The sequence below is a fragment of the Equus quagga genome, chromosome 13, assembly GCF_021613505.1.
Source record: "Equus quagga isolate Etosha38 chromosome 13, UCLA_HA_Equagga_1.0, whole genome shotgun sequence".
Classification (NCBI taxonomy): domain Eukaryota; kingdom Metazoa; phylum Chordata; class Mammalia; order Perissodactyla; family Equidae; genus Equus; species Equus quagga.
This window is the reverse complement of record NC_060279.1, coordinates 103940091-103964201: the sequence shown is the minus strand read 5'-3', so window position 1 is coordinate 103964201 and position 24111 is coordinate 103940091. Positions and strand designations below refer to the sequence as shown.

At 40.3% G+C, this 24111-nt stretch overlaps 1 protein-coding gene across 4 annotated transcripts in view; it reads left to right on the top strand.

Moving 5' to 3' along the window:
* The window catches only part of TDRD12 (tudor domain containing 12), an 85490-nt gene that overhangs the window by 28596 nt on the left and 32783 nt on the right, over positions 1-24111 (top strand). For 3 of the 4 annotated variants that reach the window (XM_046683516.1, XM_046683515.1, XM_046683518.1), the window contains 6 exons: positions 14697-14794; positions 15596-15672; positions 18386-18466; positions 19905-19965; positions 20312-20419; positions 22576-22761. In XM_046683516.1, the coding sequence (XP_046539472.1) occupies positions 14697-14794; positions 15596-15672; positions 18386-18466; positions 19905-19965; positions 20312-20419; positions 22576-22761 (611 nt within the window). The remainder of the gene's footprint in view (positions 1-14696; positions 14795-15595; positions 15673-18385; positions 18467-19904; positions 19966-20311; positions 20420-22575; positions 22762-24111) is intronic. The other variant, XM_046683517.1, reaches the window with a different exon arrangement.

Sequence of the window (24111 nt, the reverse complement as noted above, 5' to 3'; positions counted from 1 at the left end):
TAACTCTTTAGGTCTGCTGATCACCTTAGGTCATCTGCACTCATAATTAGTGTTCTGTATTCTTGTCTATAGATTGAGGGTTTTTTTTCCTTTTAAAATAGACTTTATTTTTTAGAGCAGTTTTAGGTACACAGCAAAATTGAGCAGAAAGTATAGAGATTTCCCATATACCCCCTGTCCCCACACATGCGTGACCTCCCTCATTAGCAACATCTCCCACCACGTGAAACATTTGGAGCAATTGGTGAACCTACATTGACAGTCATTGTCACCCAGGGTCCATAGTTTCCATTAGGGTTTAATCTTGGTGCTATGCATACTATGGATTTTGACAAATGTATAATGACCTATATCCACCATTACAGTATCATACAGAGTAGTTTCACTGCTCTCAAAATACCCTGTGTTCTGCCTTTCATCCCTCCTTCACCCCTACTCTCTGGCAACACTGGTCTTTCTATTACCTTTTCCAGAACGTTGTATAGTTGGAATCGTACAGTATGTAGCCTTTGCAAATTGGCTCCTTTCATTTGGTCATATGCATTTAAGACTCCTCCCTGTCTTTTCATGGCTTGATAGCTCATTTCTTTTTAACACAATAGTATTTCATTGTCTGGATGTCCCACAGTTTATCCATCCGTTCACCTTATGAAAAACATCTTGGTTGCTTCCAGGTTTTGGCAAATGAATGAAGCTGCTATAAACATTTGTGTGCATGTTTTGTGTAGACGTGAGTTTTCACCACACCTGGGTAAATGCCAAGGAGTGTGGCTGCTGGATTGTGTGGTAAGAGTGTGTTCACCAGTAATGGCTGGGAGTTGCCGTTGCTCCACGTCCTCACTAGCATTTGCTGTGGTCAGTGTTCTTTATTTTGGCCATCCTAATATGTGTGTAGTGCTATCTCGTTGTTTTAATTTGCATTTCCCTAATGATATGGTGTAGAGCATCTTTTCATGTGCTTATTTGACATCTGTATATCTTTTTCGGTGAAGTTTCTGAGCTTTTTGCCTATTTTTTCATCGGGTTATTTGTTCTCTTGTTGAGTTTTTGAGAGTTCTTTGTATAGTTTGGTTAACAGTTCTTTATCAGGTACATGTTTTGCAGAACTTTTCTCCCAGTCTCTGGCTGTCCATGGCTCGTCTTCTCATTCCCCTAGCAGTTTCTTTCACAGAACTGAAGTTTTTAATTTTACTGAAGTCCATCTCATCAATTACTTCTTTCATGGATCATGCCTTTGGTGTTGTACCTAAAAAGTCATCACCGTAGCCAAGATAATTTATATTTTATGCTATGTTATTCTCTAGGTGTTTTATAAATTTTTGTTTTACATTTAGGTCTGTGATCCACTGTGAGTTGATTTTTCTGAAGAATGTGTGGTCTATGTCTGGACGGATTTTTTTGCAAGTGGGTATCTAGTTTTTCTGGCGCCCTTTGTTAAAAAGACCATGTTTTCTCCATTGTATTGCCTTTGATCCTTTGTCAAAGACAAGCTGACTATATTTATGTGTGTCTATTTCTGGACTTTGTATTCTGTTTCATGGATCTGTTTGTCTATTCTTTGTCCAAAACCGCACTGTCTTGGTTACTGGAGCTTTATGGTAGGTCTTAAAGTTGGGTTTATCAGTCCTCCAACTTTGTTCTTCTCTTTCAGCATTGTATTGGTTATTCTGGATCTTTTGCCTCTCCTTATAAACTTTAAAGTCAGATTGTCAGTACCCACAAAATAACTTGCTGGGATTTTGATTGGAATTGCATTGAATACATAGATCAAATTGAGAAGAACTAACATGTTGACAATATTGAGTCTTCCTAACCATGAACATGGGATATCTCTCCATTTATTTAGCTCTTCTTTGATTTTGCTCGTCAGAGTTTTGTAGTTTTCCTCATTAGATCTTGTAGATATTTTTTCAATTTATCCCCAAGTATTTCATTTCGGGGAATGCTAATGTAAATGATATTGTGTTTTTAGTTTCAACTTCTACTTGTTCATTGCTGTTAAATAGGAAAACGATTGATTTTGTATATTAACCTTGTAGCCAGCTACCTTGATATAATTGCTTAGTAGTTTCAGGAGTTTTTTGGTCAGTTCTTTTCAGATTTTCTGCTTGGATGATCATGTCATCTGCAAACAAAGACTGTTTTGTTTCTTCCTTCCCAATCTGTACCTTTTATTTCCTTTTCTTGTCATGTTGCGTAAGCTAGGATTTCCAGTACAATGTTGAAAAGGAGTGGCAAGAGGAGACATCTTTGCCTTGTACCTGATCTCAGCAGGAAAGTGTCCAGCTTCTCGTCATGAAGTATGATTTTAGCTGTAGATTTCTGTAGATACACTTTATCCATTTGAGAAAGTTTTCCTCTATTCCTGGTTTGTTGAGAGTTTTTATCGACAACGAATAGTTGTCGGATTTTGTCAGATTTTTTTCTGTATCTATTGTTATGATTATGTGATTTTTTTCTTTAAATTATTAATGTGATGGATTACATTTATTGACTTTCTAATGTTGAACCAGCCTTGCATACCTGGGATAAACCCCACTTGGTCATGATTTATAATTCTTTTTATACATTTTTGGATTCAGTTTGCAAATATTTTGTTGAGGATTTTGCATTGTTCACGAGAGATATTGGTCTGCAGTTTTGTTTTCTTGTAACATTTTTCTCTTGTTTTGGTATTAGAGTAATAATACTGGCCTCATAGAATGATTTAGGAAGCATTTCCTCTGCTTCTGTCTTCTGGAAGACATTATAGAGAATTGGTATGATTTCTTCCTTAAATATTTGATAGAATTCACCAGGAGGCTTACTGCGTTTTGTTTTGGAAGGTTATTAATTATGGTTCAATTTCTTTAATGGATATAGGCCTATTCAGATTTTCTATTTCTTCTTGTGTGAGTTTTGCCTGATTGTGTCTTTCAAGAAATTGGTCAATTTTCATCTAGGTCATCAAATTTATAGGGATACAGTTGTTCATAGGATTACTTTATTGTCCTTTTAGTGTTTATGGGATCTGTAGTGATATCTCTCCTTTTATTTCTATTTTTTTTTTTTTAAGATTTTATTTTTTTCCTTTTTCTCCCCAAAGTCCCCCGGTACATAGTTGTATATTCTTCGTTGTGGGTCCTTCTAGTTGTGGCATGTGGGACGCTGCCTCAGCATGGTTTGACGAGCAGTGCCATGTCCGCGCCCAGGATTCAAACCAACAAGACACTGGGCCGCCTGCAGCGGAGTGCGCGAACTTAACCACTCGGCCACGGGGCCAGCCCCTCCTTTTATTTCTATTAATAGAAATAGATATTAGTAATACTAGATATTAGTAATTTGTATCATCTTTTTCTTAGTTGGCCTGGCTAGAGGGTTATTGATTTTATTGATCTTTTCAAAGAACCACACTATGTGTGCCCTCAAAATTTGTATGTTGAAACCCTAACCACTTTGGAGATAGAGTCTTTAAGAGGTAATTAGGCTAAGTGAGGTCATAAGAGTGGAGACCTAATCCAATAGGGCTGGAGGAAAAGATACCAGCGCCCTCTGTCTGCCATCTGAGGATATGCAAGAAGGCAGCTGTCTGCAAGCCAGGGAGAGAGCTCTCACCAGGAACCAAATAAGCTGGCACCTTGGTTGTGGATTTCCCAGCCTCCAGAACTGTGAGAAAATAAATTTCTGTGTTTAAGCCACCAGGTTATGGTATTTTGTTATGGCAGCTCCAGCAGACTACTACAAACCTGCTTTTGCTTTTATTGATTTTCTTGATTGTTTTCCTGCTTTCAGTTTCATTGATTTTTGCTCTAATTTTTATTGTTTCTTTTATTCTGTTTACTACGGATTTAATTACTCTTCTTTTTCTAGTTTCCTAAGGTGGAAGCTTATATTATTGATTTTAGCTCTTCTTTTCTGATATACCCCTTTAATGGTGTAAATTGCCCTCTAAGCACTGCTTTCACTGCATTCCACAAATTTTGATGTTTTATTATTTTTTTCATTTAGTTCAAAATATTTAAAAATTTCTCCTGAAATTTCTTCTTGATCCATGTATTATTTAGAAGTGTGTTGTTTAATCTCCAAGTGCTTTGGGATTTTCCAGCTATCTTTTTGTTATTGAGTTAGTTTAATTCCATTGTGGTCTGAGACCATACATTGTATAATCTCTGTTCTTTTAAATTTGTTAAGATGTGATTGTGGTCCAGGTTGTGGTCTATCTTTGTGTGTGTTCCATGTGAGCTTGAGAACAGGGTGTACTCTGCTGCTGGATGAAGTAGTTTGTAAATATCAATTAAATCCAGTTGATTGATGGTGCTGTTGAATTCAGCTATATCCTTACTGCTTTTCTGCCTGATGGATCTGCTCATTTCTTATGGACGGATGTTGAAGTCTCCAACTACTATAGTGGACTCTTCTATTTCTCCATGGAATTCTATCAGTTTTTGCCTAACATATTTTGATGCTCTCTTGTTAGGCATGTACAAGTTAAGAATTGTTATGTTTTCTCGGAGAACTGACTCCTTTATCATTATGTAATGCCTCTGTTCTTCATAATTTCCCTTGTTCTGAAGTTGGCTCTGTCTGAAATTAACATAGCTACTTCAGTTTTCTTTGATTAGTGTCAGCATGGTAACTCTTTCTCCATTTTCTTTTAATCTGTATGTGTGTTTATCTTTAAAGTGGGTTTCTTTTAGACAACATATAGTTGGGTCTTGTTTTTTCTCCCCTCTGACAATCTCTGTCTTTTATTTGGTGTATTTAGACCATTGCCATTTAAAGTGATTATTGATTTAGTTGGATTAATCTTTGCCGTATTTGTTACTGTTTTCTATTCATTCCGCTTATTTTTTGTTCCTATTTTGTCTTCCAGTCTTTGTCTGCCATTTGTGGTTTTAGTTGAGCATGTTATGTAATTCTGTTTTCTTTCCTTTCTTAACATATCAGTTATACTTCTTTTTTTTTTCTTTTTTAAATAATTGCCTTATGGTTTGCAATATGCATTTACAACCAGTCCAAGTCCACTTTCAGATAGCATTACGCCTCTTCACAGGCAGCACAAATACCTTATAATAACCAAATATTCCTGCTTCCTCTCTCCTGTTCCTTGTATCACTGTTGTCATTCATTTCACTTATACCTAAGCATACATAGGCACACACACACATATATAAGCGTAAATAATCAATAATCGAATACATTGTTTTTATTATTATTCAAACAAACTGTTATCTATTAGATAAATTTTAAAAAAGAAGTTTTAATTTGCCTTCCCTTCCTCCTTCTCTAATGCACATATCCTCAAGCTCGAAGGCTCTCCACAGCTGAGCGCAGTTTACTGCTAAACTGTCAAAGGCATTCTTCATTTTTGTTAGGGCGTTTTTCTCTTCGTGTTTCTTTCTTAGCATTTCCATCTCTCTGCTTCTGTGACCCATCTGTTCTTGCATATTGTTTACTTTTCCCACTAGAGCCCTTCACCTATTGATCATAGCTGTTTTAAATTCCTGGTGTAGTAATTCCACCATCCCTGCATATCTCAGACTGGTTCTGATGCTTGCCTTGGCTCTGCAAACTGTGTCTTTTGCCCTTTGGTGTGCCTTGTAATTTTTTAGCTTAAAGCCAGACATGAAATACTGAGTGAAAGGAGCTCTGGTAAATAGGCCTTTAGTGATATGGTGGTAAGCTGTAGGCGGAGGAGAAGGGTTCTGTAGTGCTGTGATGACGTCTCAGTCTTTTCGAGCCTGTGACTCTGGGCTGTGACCGTCTCATGTGCTTTTCAGTCCTCCACTTCTCCTGCCTTAGGAAGGGCAGGCTGGCTAGCGGGGGTCGAGTTGGGTATTTCCCTTCCCACAGGGAGGTTAGTCTGATAAAACCCCAATAGTTCAGGCTCTGGTTAGTTTGTCCTGAGGGCAGGCCTTGTTAAGAAGAACAGATGCCCTGCCTCCGCCTCCTGGAAGCCTAAGGGAATTTTCCGATGATCTCCGCTGTGAGACCCTGGTGGAGCTCCAGAAGGTAAAGTCACAAAAGCGTGTGTGTATTGGGGGTCCTGCAGTTTTTCGCTCCCGTTTCCCCGCGGAGCCTCCATCAGCATGTCACTTGCGGTTCAGGTTCTCCTGCTCCTGTGCTCGTTCCCAGGGCGGTTTCTGCTCGGGTCACCTGTGCTTCTCTGTGTGTGCCTGTCTGTCCCGCCACTGTGGGGGAAGGCGGTTTGCCTGTGACCTCATTTTCTGTCAGATCTAAGAAGAGTTTGACCGACTTTTGGCTTGTTACAGTGAGTGGCGAGTTCCAGCCTCCTCCCAGGCCAGAACCAAAGCCGGAGGGTGAGTGGAGTTGTTAAATCTAAGGTTGGTAAATACAAGGTTACAGCGTTTATTTCTTCTTGGAGATTACAGTTGCTTTTCTTTTTTCTACTTACCTTGTCTATATTTATTGACTCCTTAAATTGTCCAGAATTCTGTTTAGTATCCTATATCTGTATGATTTGAGTCTTAAAGTTTATTGAGACTTGTATTATGACCCCAGAATATGGTCTCTCTAGGAAAACGTTGTGTGTGTACTTGAGAAGAATATGTGTTCTGCTGTTGTTGGGTAGAGGACGTAGAAATGTCACTTAGGGCACATGGGTCCATAGTGTCATTCGAGTCGTCTCTGTCTGTGTTGATTTCCCGTCAACTGTTCTATCAACTATTGAGAGAGAGGTGTTAAAATCTGCAACCGTGTGATTGTTTTATTTCTCTCTCCTTTCAGTTCCATCAGGTTTTGCTTCATGTATTTTGAAGCTCTGTTATTTAGGAACGCAAAGATTTAGAATTTTTCTGTCCTCTCGATGAATTGACCTGTGTCATTATTAAGTGACTCTCTTTATCTCAGATAATATTCTTTGATCTAAAGTCTACTTTGTCTAATTTTAATGTAGCTACTCCAGATTTCTTTTGAGTAATGTAGCATAGTATAGCTTTTTCTCTCCTTTTACTTTTAACCTATTGTCTCTATATTTCAAGGGGTTTCTTTGTAGGCAGCATACATTGGGTCTTGCTTTCTAATCCAGTCTGTCAATCTTTGCATTTTAATGGGATCTTTTTTGAGGGGGAGTTTATGAGGAAGTTTGGCCCTGAGCTAATATCTGTTGGCAATCCTCCTCTTTTTGCTTGAGAAAGATTGTCGCTGAGCTAACATCTGTGCCCATCTTCCTCTATTTTATGTAGGATGCTGCCACAATGTGGCTTGATAAGCAGTGTGTAAGTCCACGCCTGGGATCCGAACATGCGAACCCCAGGCTGCCAAAGTGGAGTGTGCAAACTTAACCACTGCGCCACCAGGCCAGCCCCTTAATTGGATTGTTTAAATAATTTATGTTTAATGTAATTTATTGATGTTGTTGGGTTTAAAAGTACCATCTTACTATTAGTTATCTGTTTGTCCCATCTGTTCTTTGTTCCCTTTTCCCTATTTTTCTGACTTCTTTTTAATTAGTACCTTTTATGCTTCCGTGTTCTGTCCTTTGTTAGCTCATTAGCTGTAACATTGTGTTTTGTACTCTTAGTGGTTGCTGTAGGGTTTGTAGAATACATCTTCACTCCTCCTGTTCTGCCTTTAAATAATTTTAGGGCCCTTCATGTATAAGGTCAGAGCTTACAACAGTGGGCTTCCATTTTCTCTCTCTCCACCTATGTTCCATTGCTGTCATGTTTTCTTTTTAATTGAGGTTATGATAGCTTACAACCCTGGGAAATTTCAATCGTACGTTGTTGTCTGTCAGTCATCTTACAGGTGCTCCCCTTCACCCTTCGTGCCCACTCCCCGTTCCCCTCCCCCCTGGTAACCACTAGTCTGTTCTCTTTGTCCGTGTGTTTGTTTATCTTCCACATATGAGTGAAATCATATGGTGTTTGTCTTTCTCTGTCTGGCTTATTTTGCCTAACATAATACCTTCAGGGTCCATCCATGTTGTTGTGAATGGGACAGTTTTATCCTTTTTTATGGTTAAATAGTACTCCATTGTGTATATATACCACATCTTCTTTATCCAGTCATGAGTTGATGGGCACTTGGGTTGCTTCCACGTCTTGGCTATTGTAAATAATGCTGCAGTGAACATAGGGGTGCATGAGTCTCTTTGAATTGCTGATGTCAGGTTCTTTGGATAAACACCCAGTAGTGGGATGGCTGGGTCATATGGTAGTTCTATTTTTAATTTTTTGAAAAATCTCCACACTGTTTTCCATAGTGGCTGCACCAGTTTGCATTCCCACCAGCAGTATATGAGGGTTCCCTTTTCTCAACAACCTTTCCAACATTTGTTATTTTTCGTCTTGGTTATTTTAGCCATTCTAGCAGATGTAAGGTGCTATCTTAGTGTAGTTTTGATTTGCATTTCTCTGATGATCAGTGATGATGAGCATGTTTTCATGTGCCTATTGGTCATCTGTATATGTTCTTTGGCGAAATGTCTGCTCATATCCCCTGCCCATTTTTTGATCAGGTTGGTTGATTTTTTGTTGTTGAATTGTGTGAGTTCTTTATATATTATGGAGATTAACCCTTTATCGGATATATGATTTGCAAATATTTTTTCCCAGTTGGTGCATTGTGTTTTTGTTTCAATCCTGTTTTTCCTTGCCTTGTAGAGGCTCTTTAGCCTGCTGAAGTCCCATTTGTTTATTCTTTCTATTGTTTCCCTTGTCTGAGAAGACCTGGTGTCTGAAAAGATCCTTTTAAGACTGATGTCAAAGAGTGTGCTGCCTGTATTTTCTTCCAGAAGTCTTATGGTTTCAGGTCTTTGATCCATTTTGAGTTTAATTTTGTGAATGGCATAAAAGAATGGTCTATTTTCATTCTTTTACATGTGGCTGTCTGGTTTTCCCAACACCATTTGTTGAAGAGACTTTCCTTTCTCCATTGTGTTTTCTCAGCTCCTTTGTGAAAGATTAGCTGTCCATAGATGTGTGGTTTTATTTCTGGGCTTTCAATTCTGTTCCATTGATCTGTGTGCCTGTTTTTGTACCAGTACCATGCTGTTTTGATTACTGTAGCTTTGTAGTATATTTTGAAGTCAGGGATTGTGATACCTCCAGCTTTGTTCTTTTTTCTCAGGATTGCTTTAGCAATTTGGGGGCTTTTCTTTGTTCTATTTCTGTGAAGAATGTCATTGGGATCCTGATTGGGATTGCATTGAATCTGTAGATTGCTTTAGGTAGTATGGACGTTTTAACTATGTTTATTCTTCCAATCCATGTGCATGGAATGTCTTTCCATCTCTTTGTATCAGTTTCTTTCAGGAAAGTCTTATAGTTTTCATTGGTTAAATTTATTCCAAGGTATTTTATTCTTTTTGTTGGAATTGTGAATGGAATTGTGTTGACTTCTCTTTCTGTTAGTTCATTATTAGAGTATAGAAATGCTACTGATTTATGTAAGTTGATTTTGTACCCTGCAACTTTGCTGTAATTGTTGATTACTTCTAGTAGCTTTCTGATGGATTTTTTAGGGCTTTCTATATATAAGATCATGTCATCTGCAAACAGCAAGAATTTCACTTCTTCATTGCCTGTTTGGATTCCTTTTATTTCTTTTTTTTGACTAATTGCTCTGGCCAAGACTTCCAGTACTATGTTGAATAAGAGTGGTGAGAGTGGACACCCTTGTCTTCTTCCTGTTCTCAGAGAGATGGCTTTCAGTTTTTCCCCGAGTATGATGTTGGCTGTGGGTTTGTCATATGTGGCCTTTATTATGTTGAGGTACTTTCCTTCTATCCCCATTTTATTGAGAGTTTTTATGATAAATGGATGTTGGATCTTGTCCAATGCTTTCTCTGTGTCTATTGAGATGGTCATGTGGTTTTTGTTCCTCATTTTGTTCATGTGATCTATCACATTGGTTGACTTGCAGGTTTTGAACCATCCCTGTCTCTCTGGTGCAAATCCCATTTGATGATGGTGTGTGATCTTTTTAATGTATCTCTGTATTCGGTTTGTCAGTATTTTGTTGAGGATTTTTGCATCTATGTTCATCACTGATACTGGCCTGTAGTTTCCCTTCTTTGTGTTGTCCTTGTCTGGTTTTGGGATCAGGGTGATGTTGGCCTCTTAGAGTGTGTTAGGAAATGCTCCATCTTCCTCACTTTTCTGGAATAGTTTGAGAAGGATAGGTATTAAATCTTCTTTGAGTGTTTGGTAGAATTCTCCAGAGAAGCTGTCTGGTCCTGGACTTTAATTTTTGGGGAGGTTTATGATTGCTGTTTCAATCTCTTTACTTGTGAGTTGTCTATTCAGATTCTCTATTTCTTCTTGATTCAATTTTTGGAGGTTGTAAGAGTCTAAGAATTTATCCATTTCTTCTAGGTTGTCCAATTTGTTGGTATATAGTTTTTCATAGTATTCTCTTATAATCTTTTGTATTTCTTTGGTAGCCATTGTAATTTCTCTTCTTTCATTTCTGATTTTATTTATTTGAGTCTTCTCTCTTTTTTTATTAGTTAATCTAGCTAAGGGATTGTCAATTTTGTTTATTTTCTTGAGGAACCAGCTCTTTGTTTCATTGATCCTTTCTACTGTCTTTTTTGTTTTGATTTCATTTATTTCTGCTCTAATTTTTATTATTTCCCTCCTTCTGCTGACTTTGGGCTTTGTTTGTTCTTCTTTTTCTAATTCAATTAGGCGTAGTTTGAGATTGCTTATTTGAGATTTTTCTTGTTTATTGAAGTGAGCCTGTATTGCAGTGAATTTCCCTCTTAGGACTGCTTTTGCTGCATCCCAAATGAGTTGTTATGGTGTGTTTTCATTTTCATTTGTCTCCAGATAATATTTGATTTCTACTTTGATTTCTTCAATGATCCATTGGTTGTTGAGTAGCATGTTGTTTAATCTCCACATCTTTGCCCTTTTCCCAGCTTTATTCTTGTAATTGATTTCTACTTTCATAGCATTATGGTCAGAAAAGATGCTTGATATTATTTCAATCCTCTTAAATTTATTGAGGCTTGCTTTGTTTCCCAATATATGGTCTTTCCTTGAGAATGTTCCATGCACCCTTGAGAAGAATGTATAACCTGCTGTTTTTGGATGGAGTGTTCTCTATATATCTATTAAGTCCATCTGGTTTAGTTTTCATTTAAATCTACAGTTTCCTTGTTGACTTTCTGTCTGGATGATCTATCCATTGGTGTTAATGGGGTATTGAGGTCCCCTACTATTATTGTATTGTTGTTGATATGCTGTCATATGTTTTAATTCTACATGTTATAAAGCCCACAATAGATTATCATTTTTAACTAAATAGTTAATTCTCTCTCTCTCTCTGTCTCTTTCTCTCTCCTTCTCCCTCTCGCCCTCTCTTTTCTCTCCTCTCTCTCTCCCTCTCTCCCTCCCCACTCCTCTTTTGAAACAAGAAAGTTGTTTAACTCTCCACCATGTCCTAAAAGTGCAGATAGGTGCTCAGGGGTCCAGGCCCTTTCTGTCTTGTCGGTACTGCCATCCTTAGGGTTTTGGTGCCATACTCATGTTGTACAATGATTTATCACTTTGTCTCCAGTCTGTCCAGCTAGTTCAGGAAAAGAGGGAAAGAAGAAAGGGTGGTATGATACGGAGGTTACACACAATGCTTCTGCTTCCACTTCTCTGACCAGAACTTCCTCCTGTACCCATGTTCTTGGGGGAGGAAGGGCTGAGAGATGTTGTCCTTCTTTTAGATTGCTAGATGCCCAGCTAAAACTTAGGGGTCCTGTTATCTGAGGCTAGGAGTCTTTCTTTTCTAAACCTCCCCTTCCATTTCTGTTCTCAGTATTGTCTAGAATTGTAGTTTTAACTTGTTATTGTTCATATATATTTTACATTCAGTTTTTAAGTTCTTTGGAGCTGAACTGCTTGGGTTTGAGTTCCACATTTGCTGTTTATTAGCTGAATAAACATGGGTAAGTCCTTTGACCTCTCTGTGCCTCATTTTCCTTATTTGAAAAAGGAGGAAATAATCCTACCATATAGGAACCATATAAGATTGAATAAAGTAATTCCATAATACCTATCACATAGAATTCAATTAATTAATTCATATAAAGCATTTAGAATAGTTCTTGATGCATAATAAGCACTGAGTAAATGTTGGTTATTAATATCATTAGGATTATTATTGCACTACTGGTTTATTTTTTTCTTCCTCAAGTGCATATTTCAGTAGTTCTTTCAGTAGGGGCTGTGGGTACTATATGTTAAAATATGGTAATAGTTAAACTGGATACGGTATTCTAGGTTCTTAGTTATTTTCCTTCAACATTGAAGATATTATTTCATTTTCTTCTAATCTGTCAATCTGTTGGTTATCCTTTTGTAAGTAATTGGTATGTTCTGTCAATTGACTTTTTAGATTTTCTCTTTCTCCTTGCTTTTCTGCCATTTCTTTACAACGTGTCTAAGAGTGGATGATTCATAATTTATTCTGTTAACACTTGGAATTTTTCGCTTAGAGAATTCATGTCTAACTTGGAGATATTGTGAGTTTGGTTCCAGAACACTGCAATAAAGCAAATATCACAACAGAGAAAGTTACATGAATTTTTTGGTTTCCCAGTGCATATAAAAATTATATTTACACTGCGGTGGTAAATTAGTAGTAGTAGTCTATTAAAGTGTGCAGCAGCATTATGTCTAAAAACAATGTACGTACCTTAATTAAAGAGTACTTTTTTGCCAAAGATGCTAACCATCACCTGAGCCTCCATAATCTTCTTGCTGGTGGAGGGTCCTGTAAAAACCACAGCATCTGAAATGCGTAATAAAATGAAGTATGCCTGTGTTAGCTGTTAATGTTTTCAAAGATCTTTTTCTCCCTCCTCCTGATCTATTAGACATAGATTAGTGTTTCTCTATCATCCATTTTTCTTAGCTTCTTTTTTTGTATTTTTTTTATTACTCTGAACTGATTTCTGAGAGATTGTCTTAATTTAATTATTTAAATTATCATCTTTTTCTTTGCTTCCTGCCTGGTGTTTACTCCATCTTTTGAGTTTTCAATTTGATGACCATTTCTTATTGTGCAGAGTTCTGGTTGGTTCTTTTTTATGTCTGCCTGTCTTTTCCGATCTGCCTCTTTTGTTTCATGAATGCTATTCCATTTTTCACTTCTTGGCTGTCTTGAGCAGCTTTATTTCAGAGTCCTTTTCAGACTGCTGTCTTATGTCCATTTCTGCAGGTGTCAGCCTCCACCCTTCACAAAACTTTGTGAGGTTTTTTTTAACGTTTATGATGTCATTGAACTACTTTGTGGACTTGGTGATTTTGTTTGAAAGCTCATATTGTGTGAATATTTTCTTTCAGCGGATTTCATCTGCACTCCAGCCTCCAGATCCGTTTGTGTCTTTGGCTGTCACACCCTGAAGAGATAATGTAATCCCAGACCCCGAGATCACATGACATGGGCTCCAAATTACTCTAAAGAAGGATTAGGCCAGTTTATGATATCATCTTGCATTTCCACTGTTATGCTTTATTTCAGTGATTTATGTTATTTAATAGGTGAAAGGTGTACCTCATCATTTCAATTTGTGTTCCTCTTATTGATGCTTAGACTGAGCACTTTTCCAGAATTGCCTCTAGTTCCCTGATAAATGATTTCTGGGTTGAATTTCTTTTCTTTTCTTTTCTTTGAAGTCACACTTGTTTTTACCCAAGTGTAACTACCCAGCTTGATTATGCATATTATTCACTAAATGACTTCTGTCACTTTCCAAAAGTTGTATTTAGGCCCAGAGGAGAAGGGTGTTTGCAACAGTCTGCTTTAGATTTTTCCCACCCTCTGGTTATTCAGATTCAGCCTGTTTTTCTAATACCGTCTGTATCTACTGTGCTGTTAAGAAGTGAGATGCACAACTGTGATCCTGAACCATTTCTGAAACTGAGTTATAGTTGGTATTCTGGTTATTAGCACTGTGTAACAAACATTTTATAGTTTTTAGTGGTGTAAATCAACTATTTTATAATGCTCCTGGATTCTGTGGTCAGGAATTCAGAGTGGGCACAGCCAGAAGGGTTTGTCTCTGTTCCACAGCACCTGGGGCCTCAGCTGGGAAGACTTGAAGGCTGATGGGGACTAAACAGATGGAGTCATTGGAAGACTTATTCAGTCACACGTCTGGCAGTTGATGCTGGCTTTTGGCTGGGATGTCAGCTGGGGCTGTCATCTGAAATAACTGATAGTGGCTTTTCTGTGTAGTAGCTTGGGCTTCCTCACAATATGGTGGCTGGGTTTCAGAAGTGAGCGACCAAGAGAGAAAGTCATAAATACATGGCATTTTTGCAGTCTAGCTTTAGAAGCCCCATGACCCCACTTCCATGTTGTAAACAAGCCCACCACGCTCATGGGAAAGGTGTAGAGAGCTCCTCACTCGAGGAACAGTGTCAGTCACATCGTAACAAAAGCGTGTGTGTTGGGAGACATGTTGTGGCCCTCTTTGGAAAATATAGTCTGCCAAGCTGGGAAAATAAATTATGTTTAATTCTTAGTAAGCCAGTAAAGGAATTTTTAAAACATTTTTTTAAATATATTATAAGAGTTTAAACAAAATTTTTAAATTTAATCCTCTCAAGTAAGGTTTAATACAAAACTCTATTCTGTAATAATTTTGTGTATTAAGATTTTATGATAGTACTTTATAATCCTTTTTGTCCTATTTTCTATTTATTAATATTTTCTAAGATAGCTTTTATATCACTATTTTTATTTTGCAGATAAAACTATAAAATGTAATATGGATTCATTGAGAGATTCACCTAAAAAGAAATCTGAAAAGAAACAACAGTGCATCTCTTTAAAAGATGTAAATAAGGTTGTACTTTTAAGTGTTTGTTAGATATAAAGTTCATATAATGTTGATTTTAGAATATTCTCCTTTAAAATCTACTAGTAACCAAAAATATGTTTTCTGTTAAAAATCCTTGGCTATGTGGGGCTGGCCTGGTGACGTAGTGGTTAAGTTTGCACGGTCCACCTCAGCGGCCTGGGGTGTGCGGGTTCGCATCCTGGGCACAGACCTGTACACTGCTCTTCAAGCTGTGCTGTGGCGGCATCCCATCCCACATACCAAACAGAGGAAGACTGGCAATGGATGTTAGCTCAGGGCCAGTCTTCCTCACACACAGAAAAAATCCCTGGCCGTGATAGTTTCATTCATGAAAAAATAGAGTTTGCATGTTTGCTGTGTTTCAAAAGAACAAGATAACTCCCGCTCCCCTCTTGACAAGCCCACGTTCTTGGCCTAGTGGCTTTTCTACAAAATTGGGTATTCTCATTTTAACAAGGGTGTGACCATCTGGGATTATAGGGCACTCTAACAGTTAAGTTCAAGCCTAACCTGGCCCTCAGTCCCTTTGACCAGACAGAGGAAAGTAATTACAGGACAACATAAGCACTGACTGTCTGAAATGCCAGCTCCCCGCAGCTGGGACGCTTCAAACTAGTGGATTTGGCAGTGGCGTGATCAACTTTCCACTGCTTTGTCTCCGTATCTGTGTTGTCTGAAAATTATCCGAGGTGATTGTTGTGAGAAGAATTCCCATGGAGTTTTGGTTCCTCAAGAATATATATCTTGCTGGCCTACAGACTCTTTCTGAAAAATATTTTTTTGCAGTGTGTTGAATCTTCAGTGTACTGGCCAACAAAAAGAGGCATCACCATATACGCTGACCCAGATATACCAGCAGCAAGGTACGATTTGAACGTTCAGTGGAATTGACTAGAGACTTAACTATAAGTATTGTTCCATAAGACTGATGATAGGAAAGTATTTAATTAAAAAAAAACAGAAGAATGGCCCTGGAAATTCTGATTAAATATATATTAATTTAAAAGAAAAGCGTTGTGACAAATGGTTAGCAGGCACAATTGACCAAAAACATCGTGGCTCTAGTTTCCTTGTTGCCTTATCAGGCAAGGTTGTTTCAGTAAGGCAGGTCGAACAAAGTTGTCTTGATGTAAAGGGTGGGTAACTGTGGGCCAGGTGGCAGTACAAGCTGGTGGAAGTCCAGGGATGGTTTGCTGAAGATGAGTTCCAAAGGCTTTGACTGGTAGTCTGTCCTCATCAAGATGCACATGAGTGATGTTAATGAAAGCTCAGAAAGGCCGTAATATTAGACCACTTCACATGTTGTGTAAGATCTTAAAGTGGGGTCCTTCCATTTCTCCCGCCTCCTGGACTCTATGCTAGTGTCAGCATACATTTGCTTGACAAATTTGTTATAAATGCTAGAATCTATTATCATTTGTATTTAAACAGCCAGTTATCTTTTAGAGAGATTTGAACAAACAGTAGGAAAAATATCCCATATCTTGACCTTTGTAGTTACCATCAGTGCTCTCTGCTTTTTGCGTTGATCCAGGTTTCCTTCTGGTCTCTCTCCTTCTACTTCAAGACCTTCGTTTACTCTTGTATTGTGGGTCTGCTGGTGATGAATTGGTTCAGCTTTTGTATATCTGAAAAATTATTTCCACTTCATTTTTGAAAAACTATTTTTTGTAGGTATAGAGTTCTAGGTTGACAATTCTTTTCTCCCTGTATTTTAAAGATACTGCTCCACTCTCTGCTTGCTTGCCTTGTTCCCAATGCAGAACCCACTGTCGTCTTTTTCTTTGTTCCTCTATTTGCAACATATCTTCTTCCTCTCGCTGCTTTTAAGATTTTCTCTTTATTACTGGTTTGAGCAATTTAATTATTATATGCCTTAGTGTAGTTTCTCTCGTGTTTCTTCTACTTGGGCTTCATTAAGGTTCTTCATTTGTAGGTTTCTGTCTTTCATCAAATTTGGGAAGTACTCAGCTGTTATTTTTTGCACTCATCTCTTTTCTCCTCCCCTTTTGAGACTGATGAGACGAATGTCAGACTTTCTGATATTGTCCAAAAGGTCCGAGGCTTTGTTCATCTTTTCAACCTTTTTTTTCTTGCTCTTTTTCAGATTAGTCATTCTCCGGGTCTGTTTTTAACTTAACTCACTCTTCTGTCATCTTCATTGCTATTGAGCTCATCCAGTGAATTTTTTATTTGATGTATTATATTTTTCAGTTCTAAAGTTTTTATTTGATTTTTTTGTAGTTTATATTTCTTTGGTGAGAACTTTTATCGTTCCATCCAAGAGTGCTCACCTTTCCTTTTCCCGTGGAGCATGGTCATAATGCTGCTTTCAAGCGTTTGATGATTCCCACGTCCGCGCCATCTTGGGGTTGGCACCTGCTGATCATCGTTTCCCTAGACAGTTGATCTGCTTCTCCTGGTTCTTTGTGTGTTGGGTAATTTTGGGTTGTATTCTGGGTATTTCGAATGTTATGGTGAGAGACAGGTTTCTGTTAAAATCCTCTGGAGAAAGTTGATTTTGTTGTTTGTTTCAGCAGGAGGTCAACAGCTCCCCGAGGTTCAGACCTCACATTCTGTCTCACTTTCTGCGGGTGCGGACTGCAGCGTGAGCTCTGTTCCCGGTCTTTCCGGGCATGCTGCTGCGCTGGGTGTGTTCTGAATACGCTCATCTTGGGCCGAGCCTGGACTTGTGTTGGATCATAAACAGAGATAAGGGCCCCCCTTCTCCTCTGGCTCTTGCTCTCTTTTTCTCCAGGACTTTCCTCACCTTCACCGCCCTCTGATGCTCCCTCTGCTTGTTGCTCTGGCCAGGTAGATGGTATCTCTTGGAGAAACTGCCATGCGGTTCTGTGTGATTGGGGCTGTTCGTGGAGCAAAACAGCAATAGAAATGAGAGAAGAAAAGATGGAGATTTTCCCCACGCAAGCTTTGGCCCGTGGGGTCCCCGTTTCCCAGCTCCCCTGGGGGAGAGAGAGGTCTTCTCTCAGGTTTCAGGGGACTGCACTGCTGTTGCCAGTGCAGTGTGTGGCTCCGTGGGTAGAGCTGGCCTTGGTGGTGGGGGGGGGGGGCGCCAGGAGAGAAGACAAGAAAAAGTCAGCTGGGATCCCCCACACTCTGGTTTGGGGCTCCTCCTCCCGGTTCTCTGGCTTGAAATAGAGGGTTTCTCTCAGAGTTTTTGATGTCTACGCTCCCTACACAGTTCCAAGTGTCTGGCCAGCGTCGCTCAGGTCAACACTGAGAGATGGAGGAAGATGAAAGCCCAGGAGCTCTCCATGATTCTGGTGTTTTTGGTGTTTTGACTTCTCTCCGTCGTGGTTTTGTGCCTTATCCAGAGTTTCTGGTTGCGGCCAGCAGGAGAGAGGCTGTGGTGGGCTCACTCGCTTGGTGAGCGCCGGAGCTGTCACAGTGGTCTGCATGCTTACAGGGCTCGGCTTCAGTTCTCACGTGAACTTACTTACATAGATCAGCTTATTCCTCAGGGGCACTTCTTAAATTTTCTCACAGAAAATAAAGATGTTTTCAGGATTGGGGTAAATGGGTTCCAAAATTTTAATAAATGTTTTTGATTTCTAGAGCTGTATGTCAGAAGGCAAATGAGAAATCACTTAGATTGGCTGAGAAGAAAGAATACAATGAGAAGAATGGCTGTGTGAAGTACGAATTTTTTCTTGGCCTCGATTTTTTTATTGAAATAATTGTAATAAAAGTATAAGCAAGAAGAATTTACATATGATTTTATTATTAAATTTCAAACCTGCATTCCCATGAAAAAATATACATAAAGTGTCTTCTGTGGGCTCTGAAGTGAGTTTTTTCTTTTCTGTTGACTAGGGTGAATTTTTCTGTTTAAATTTCGTTCTACTGTAAATAGTCATTTCCTCCCTCCGCTTCCTGATTCTCTTGGTGAAGTGAGCAGCTTTATGAAACAAATGAGATGGAGTTGGTCTTTGGGGCTGTTGATTTTGTGTGGGTTGGTGTTTGCTTTCTTCCCAGTTTTCTGATGTTATAGGTCTGTCACCTGCTGGAGAAACTAATTATTTGTAGTGTGGAATGTGGGGTTTTTTTGTTCTGCCAGATTCACGATGTATTCACTTACAAGTTGCTAACAATAGAGTAGTAACTTCATTTTATACTCGTTTAATCCACAAAATATTTTTATACCAATTTTTATGATTTCTTACCATAGCAGCCTAAAAGCACTCTTACATTCCAAGTAACTCTGGCTGCTCTGAAGCCATCAGAGTGACGTGGAGTTGAAGGTGGTTCAGAAGTGGGTAGATCATGCTGCATCCACTCATTGGCCTGCGGTGACCGGGGAGAGGTGTTGACATGCAGCCATTCAGGCTGCCCCACTTCCCAGAGGCCACTCTGTGCTCCTGTAATGTCCTCTCACGTGGCAGGAGCTCCTCACGGGGTTCCAGGGCTGGGGACTCTGAAGGCTGCCGCGGAGCCCGCAGATCTGGGGGTGGCTGTTACTGCCCCTGAATTCATATCCTCCTCCCGGGGCATCCCTCCACCTTTTACCTGAACGTTGTGCTACAAGTGCTTATTTTCCTCAGAACCAAAGACCTCGCCTTATCCATGCAGCTCCTTTCTTTCTTTAATCCATCAAATCACGTCTTGATAAATTAACCCAGAAGTATTCTCTTGCCTTTTAGTTTTATATTGGAAGTTCGTATCTTATCTCCTGTTCAGCTAAATGCCCTTTACTCAGACCCCACTGATTACACGACGTCAGTTACTCTGTCAGTCCACTGTGGTTCCGGGAAGCCCTGAAGTGGCTCGAGATTAAACAGCAAAGAAGGAAGGAGGCAGTGGGTTTCTTAGAACCATGAGATGACCTGGTGATCACGCAGTCTTCTCCTTGGTCAGAGCAGGTGGTCCGGGTGGAGGGGGGCCGCAGGGGCCTGGCTCGACCACCATGGCCTTGTATCACAATGACCAAGGCAGGACAGAACCAGCCCTCATCTGAGAGCTGTGCCCTGGGAAGTGTAGTTCATTGTACCTGTCAAGGCGGAATTAAAGTAATAGCTCAATTGAAGAAAGATCAACGTTCTTTTTCCTTCAAATTGTCCTTTTAACTATTTTACAGATTATTGCAGTTTTTAAATCCTGATCCTTTGAGAGCTGATGGAATCTCTGATCTGCAGCAGGTATAACAACCCTAAAAAAAAGAAAGAAAACTGTTCACTCTTTAAATCCCTCTTCTTTCTCCCCCTGAACTTGAGATCAGAAGAGAAAGCCCTTAGATGGGGGGCTTCCCGGAGGACACCCTTTAGAAAGTACCTAGTGAATTATAGCTTTAGAGAAATTGCTCTTTTTTGATTTGGGCAGTAGATGACCTTCCTTTCATTTTGGTCGTTTTGGTAGTTTTTGATAAGCATATATACCTAGGTTTTCACCTTAAAGTCAGACTCTTGTGTTTCTTCGTTTCCATGAAGTTCTTGGTGTTCAGTGCTGAGCCCCAGCGCAGAGCCGTCTAAGCGTGTGTTCTCTTAGGTGCAGAGGTCGCCGTGGGGCGCGCGCCCACCGCTGGCCGTGCTCCGGAACAGCATCGAGCCGTGCCTGTCCCTCGGCTCGTCGCCGCTCTCCGCAGACCTGAAAAGGGTAACCAAGCTCCTAAAACCAACCTCGTGGGGGAACCCTGGCCTGTCCTAATGTGGACGGACGGTTAATAAACGGTTCTAAGGTTGCATTTGTGTAATTTCTTTGCTTTTGAAATTCTCCTTTAAGCTTTTGCTATTCATTTCTCATTTATTCTTAAGTCCAGGTTAACTTCTTATAAGTGAATAATTCTCTTCTGGAGAAACCGTTGTATAACTCCAGGCGCTTTTCTGAAATGCGTCTTCAGATGTGCCTCTGGAATGAACTAGGAAAGAGGAACAAGTTGCCAAAGCAGTTAGAATATACTTCTTAGCATTCTTTTCAAACTCACTTTATAGACCTGTGGTTTCACCTCGTAAATTGACCATACATGTTTACCAACTTCTTTCTCGAGACCAAAAAAAAGTTTAAAAGATACATATTTTTTTTTAAAAGAAAAAAAAGATAGAAGGAGAGCGAAGCCTTTAGTGGTGAGGAGGGTTCCGCAGGCTTTCAGACGGTGGGAGCAGGCAGCAGAGCCCGGCTGGCTTAGGGAGGAGGGAGTGGAGTGGGCGGGGTTGGTGAGCTGCCCCACCCTGTCTCCTGGACGTCCAGCCGTTTCTCAGGAAGGAGGTTGGAGGTGCTTTTTGGAACCTGAGTGGCCCTAGCGAACGACCTTTAGATGCTGCTCCTTGGGACTCTCCCTGTCAAAATGACTGCTTGCTGCCCTGTCTTCCTCAGTGACGTGACTCTCACACAGTGACAAGCTTTGCCCCGCCCACAGATCTTCTAGTCTGCTTTTAGTGTCCCCCTGTGTTCACAGACATCAGGGATGAGGAGACGTTTGAAGAAAGCCCTCACCTAAAAAAAGAAAAAAAAATCGCTGCAGGAAACAATGTAGGGAGTAGAAGGAAAACGTTAGAAAATATCCTCAGAGATAAGAGAAGATGTATGTATTTAACAATAATAGGGTACTGCAAAAAAGGAAACTTCGAAGAATAAAAGGGGTTCTTGGAAATTGAGAATGTTATAGAAATAAAAATCAGTAGTAGATTTGAGAGAGAAAAATGGAAACTAACAGAAAGTAGCACAAAAAGACAAAGAGGTGGAAATGGAGGAAAAAGAATTTGAGGATCAATTCGAGGTCCAATATCTGAAATGGGATGTCTAGAAAGAATGAAGAGGGCAGAAAATTCTGAGACGAGTAACACATGAGTCATTTCTGGACCTAATGGACATGACTCTTCAGGTTAAGAGAGTTTTCCTACCACGGGCCCAGCACAACCGAGAAACAGGATCGCAGACATGTTGTGGAGCATTGAAACTGGAGAGATTCCGAGATCAGGAACGCTGCCAGAGAGAAGAAAGCGGTCCCACACGCGCGGTCAGGAATTAGAATGGCTTCAGACTTCTCCACAGTAACACTAGGAGCACCAGCTCCAAAATTCGGATGAAAAGTTCTTTCCAACCTGGAAGTCTTTCCTGAAACTATCCATGAAGGGTGGGGGTCCAAGGAACGTGTTTTCAGACAGGCAGAGTCTCAGATTTACTTCCTCTGTACCCTTTGTCAAGAAGCCACTGAAGTGGGTTCTCCACCAGACAAGAAAGTAAACCAAGAGAGAAGACGACATGAGTTGCAGACAAAAGGGTGATGGTGCAGGAAGGTCCCAGGATGACAGCTGCATCCTGGGTACAGAGTCATCAGCCCGGTCACAGCTCGGGTGCAGGACCTGGGGACGAGGAGGTCACAGAGACGTGTGGAAGATAGTATCAGTGTTGCTGGAGAACTCTACTCTGTTGGAATGTTTGGGAGGTTTTAGTGACAGTTACATAGAAAAATAAGCAAATAAGGGTCTGTCTTTAAAAAGATTTACAAGCGAAGCTGATGCACCGGCAGATGATTAGGAGAAGAAGTGACATCAGTTTTTGGTGAGCTTTAAGTACTTGGTTGGTCAACAGGCCACCTATTGGATCCTTTTAATTTGGAGCCCAGAAAAGCAAGAGTCTTACAGCAGGAATTTGGTGCTGGAAAAGATTCAGGGGGACTTAGCAAGTTAGGTCCTGGAAAATACCAGATTGAGCAATGTCTACTCATTGTTGGGGGTAAAGTGAGCAATCAGAGTTTTTATTGGTTTTCTTTACTTTATTGTGGTTTTTTGGTTGTTGTTGATGTTTTGTAGGCTCTTCAAAGAAATAAGTTTCCAGGACCTAGCCACACCGAGTCTTACTCTTGGCCTCCCATAGCACGTGGCTGTGACGTGGTCGTCATTGCTCACTGCGGAAATGACCCTCTGCTGTACCTTCCACCCGTGCTTACGATTTTGCAGACAGCGGGTTGCTACAAGTCGTTACCGAGTAGAAATGGAGTAAGTTGAAGACAATTTTGTTTTACAACAAAGTGGATTAAATATTTATTTTTAAGTTTTACACCTAACGTTTGGTAAAGTTTAGATTACGTTTACTCATTTGGCGTCCAAGCTGGCAGGATAGAAACTGCCCTCTGAGGACCTCCCTTCTGTCATCACGTCATCGATTCTGTCACACTGATTCCCGCCTGGATTCCCAGGCATGGGCCATCGGCTGAGTCGAGAGAGTCCTGGCTTTTAGAGATGAATACATGGTTTATAAAAATATGTCACTGACTTAATTCATCTGATTGTCACGACAGCCCTATGAGATGATCAGGCCTGATATTGTTCTCACCACTTTACAGATGAGAAAATTAAGCTCGTGAAAAGTTACTAGTATGAATTCTTCACAGCTGACGAGTGTGACAAGAAGTGGCATTGGAATTTAGGTTTTCTGCCATCTTGTCCCCTATTCTTCACATTATTTTCACAGCGCCCCACACTGTTTTTAATCCTACTTTATGTTTCCCACGCCTAAGAATCTGAAAATAGCTGAGAAAGATGATAGAAGGGAGAGAAATTGGGTGTGAGGGTCACATGACGGTGGGGTAGTGACGTCTGCCTGCCGGGTTCTGGCCGTCAGGTGACCGACGTGTTTAAGACCTCTGCTCAGATGCTGCCACGAGGATGCTCTGCAGACAGTCCCATCACTCGGTATGAGGGGGAAATAGCAGCACCAAACACACAGAGTTGCGTTTTAGCAAAGATACTAGTTTATTTTTCTCATTATGCTGTGTAGTTTAATGATTTCCCTTTGGAAATCTGCGCTGGCTAAGTTACGTATTAATTTAATAAAATTAAGTGGACACGTTGGTGTCCCGCAGTCGGGCAGCCGCTGACCCCTGTTGATGAGATGCAGCTTGTGTTGAGATTGAGCCCCAGCAGGGCGGAAGCGGTGTCTGGGGCCTGCCTCTGTGTCTCCTTGCTTCCCCGCCTCCCCGCCTTCAGCCTGCTCGTAGTCCTGGCCTGGAAGCTGGCACTTGCCTGGATCTCGTCCTCCTCTTCGATTGGCTGAGGGCGCCTGTCCAGGAAGGCCTTTGGCAGGCAGTGCGCCTTCAGGAGGTAGCTGTGGGGTAGCGGAGGGCAGGGCTCAGACGGTGCTAGAGTAAATTTAATCTCCTTGGGCAGAGGTGTTAACCTTTGTTAAGGCCCCTTTCAGGAGGCAGTTAGTGCCTCCTTGTGCTTGGGAGCAGGAGCTCTAGAGCCAAACCATCTGGTTTCAAATCCTGTTGCTCCTGTGTATTAGCTGTGCAGCCTTGGGCAACTGACTTCACCTCTCTGTGCCTTAGACTCTTCATCTGTGAGATA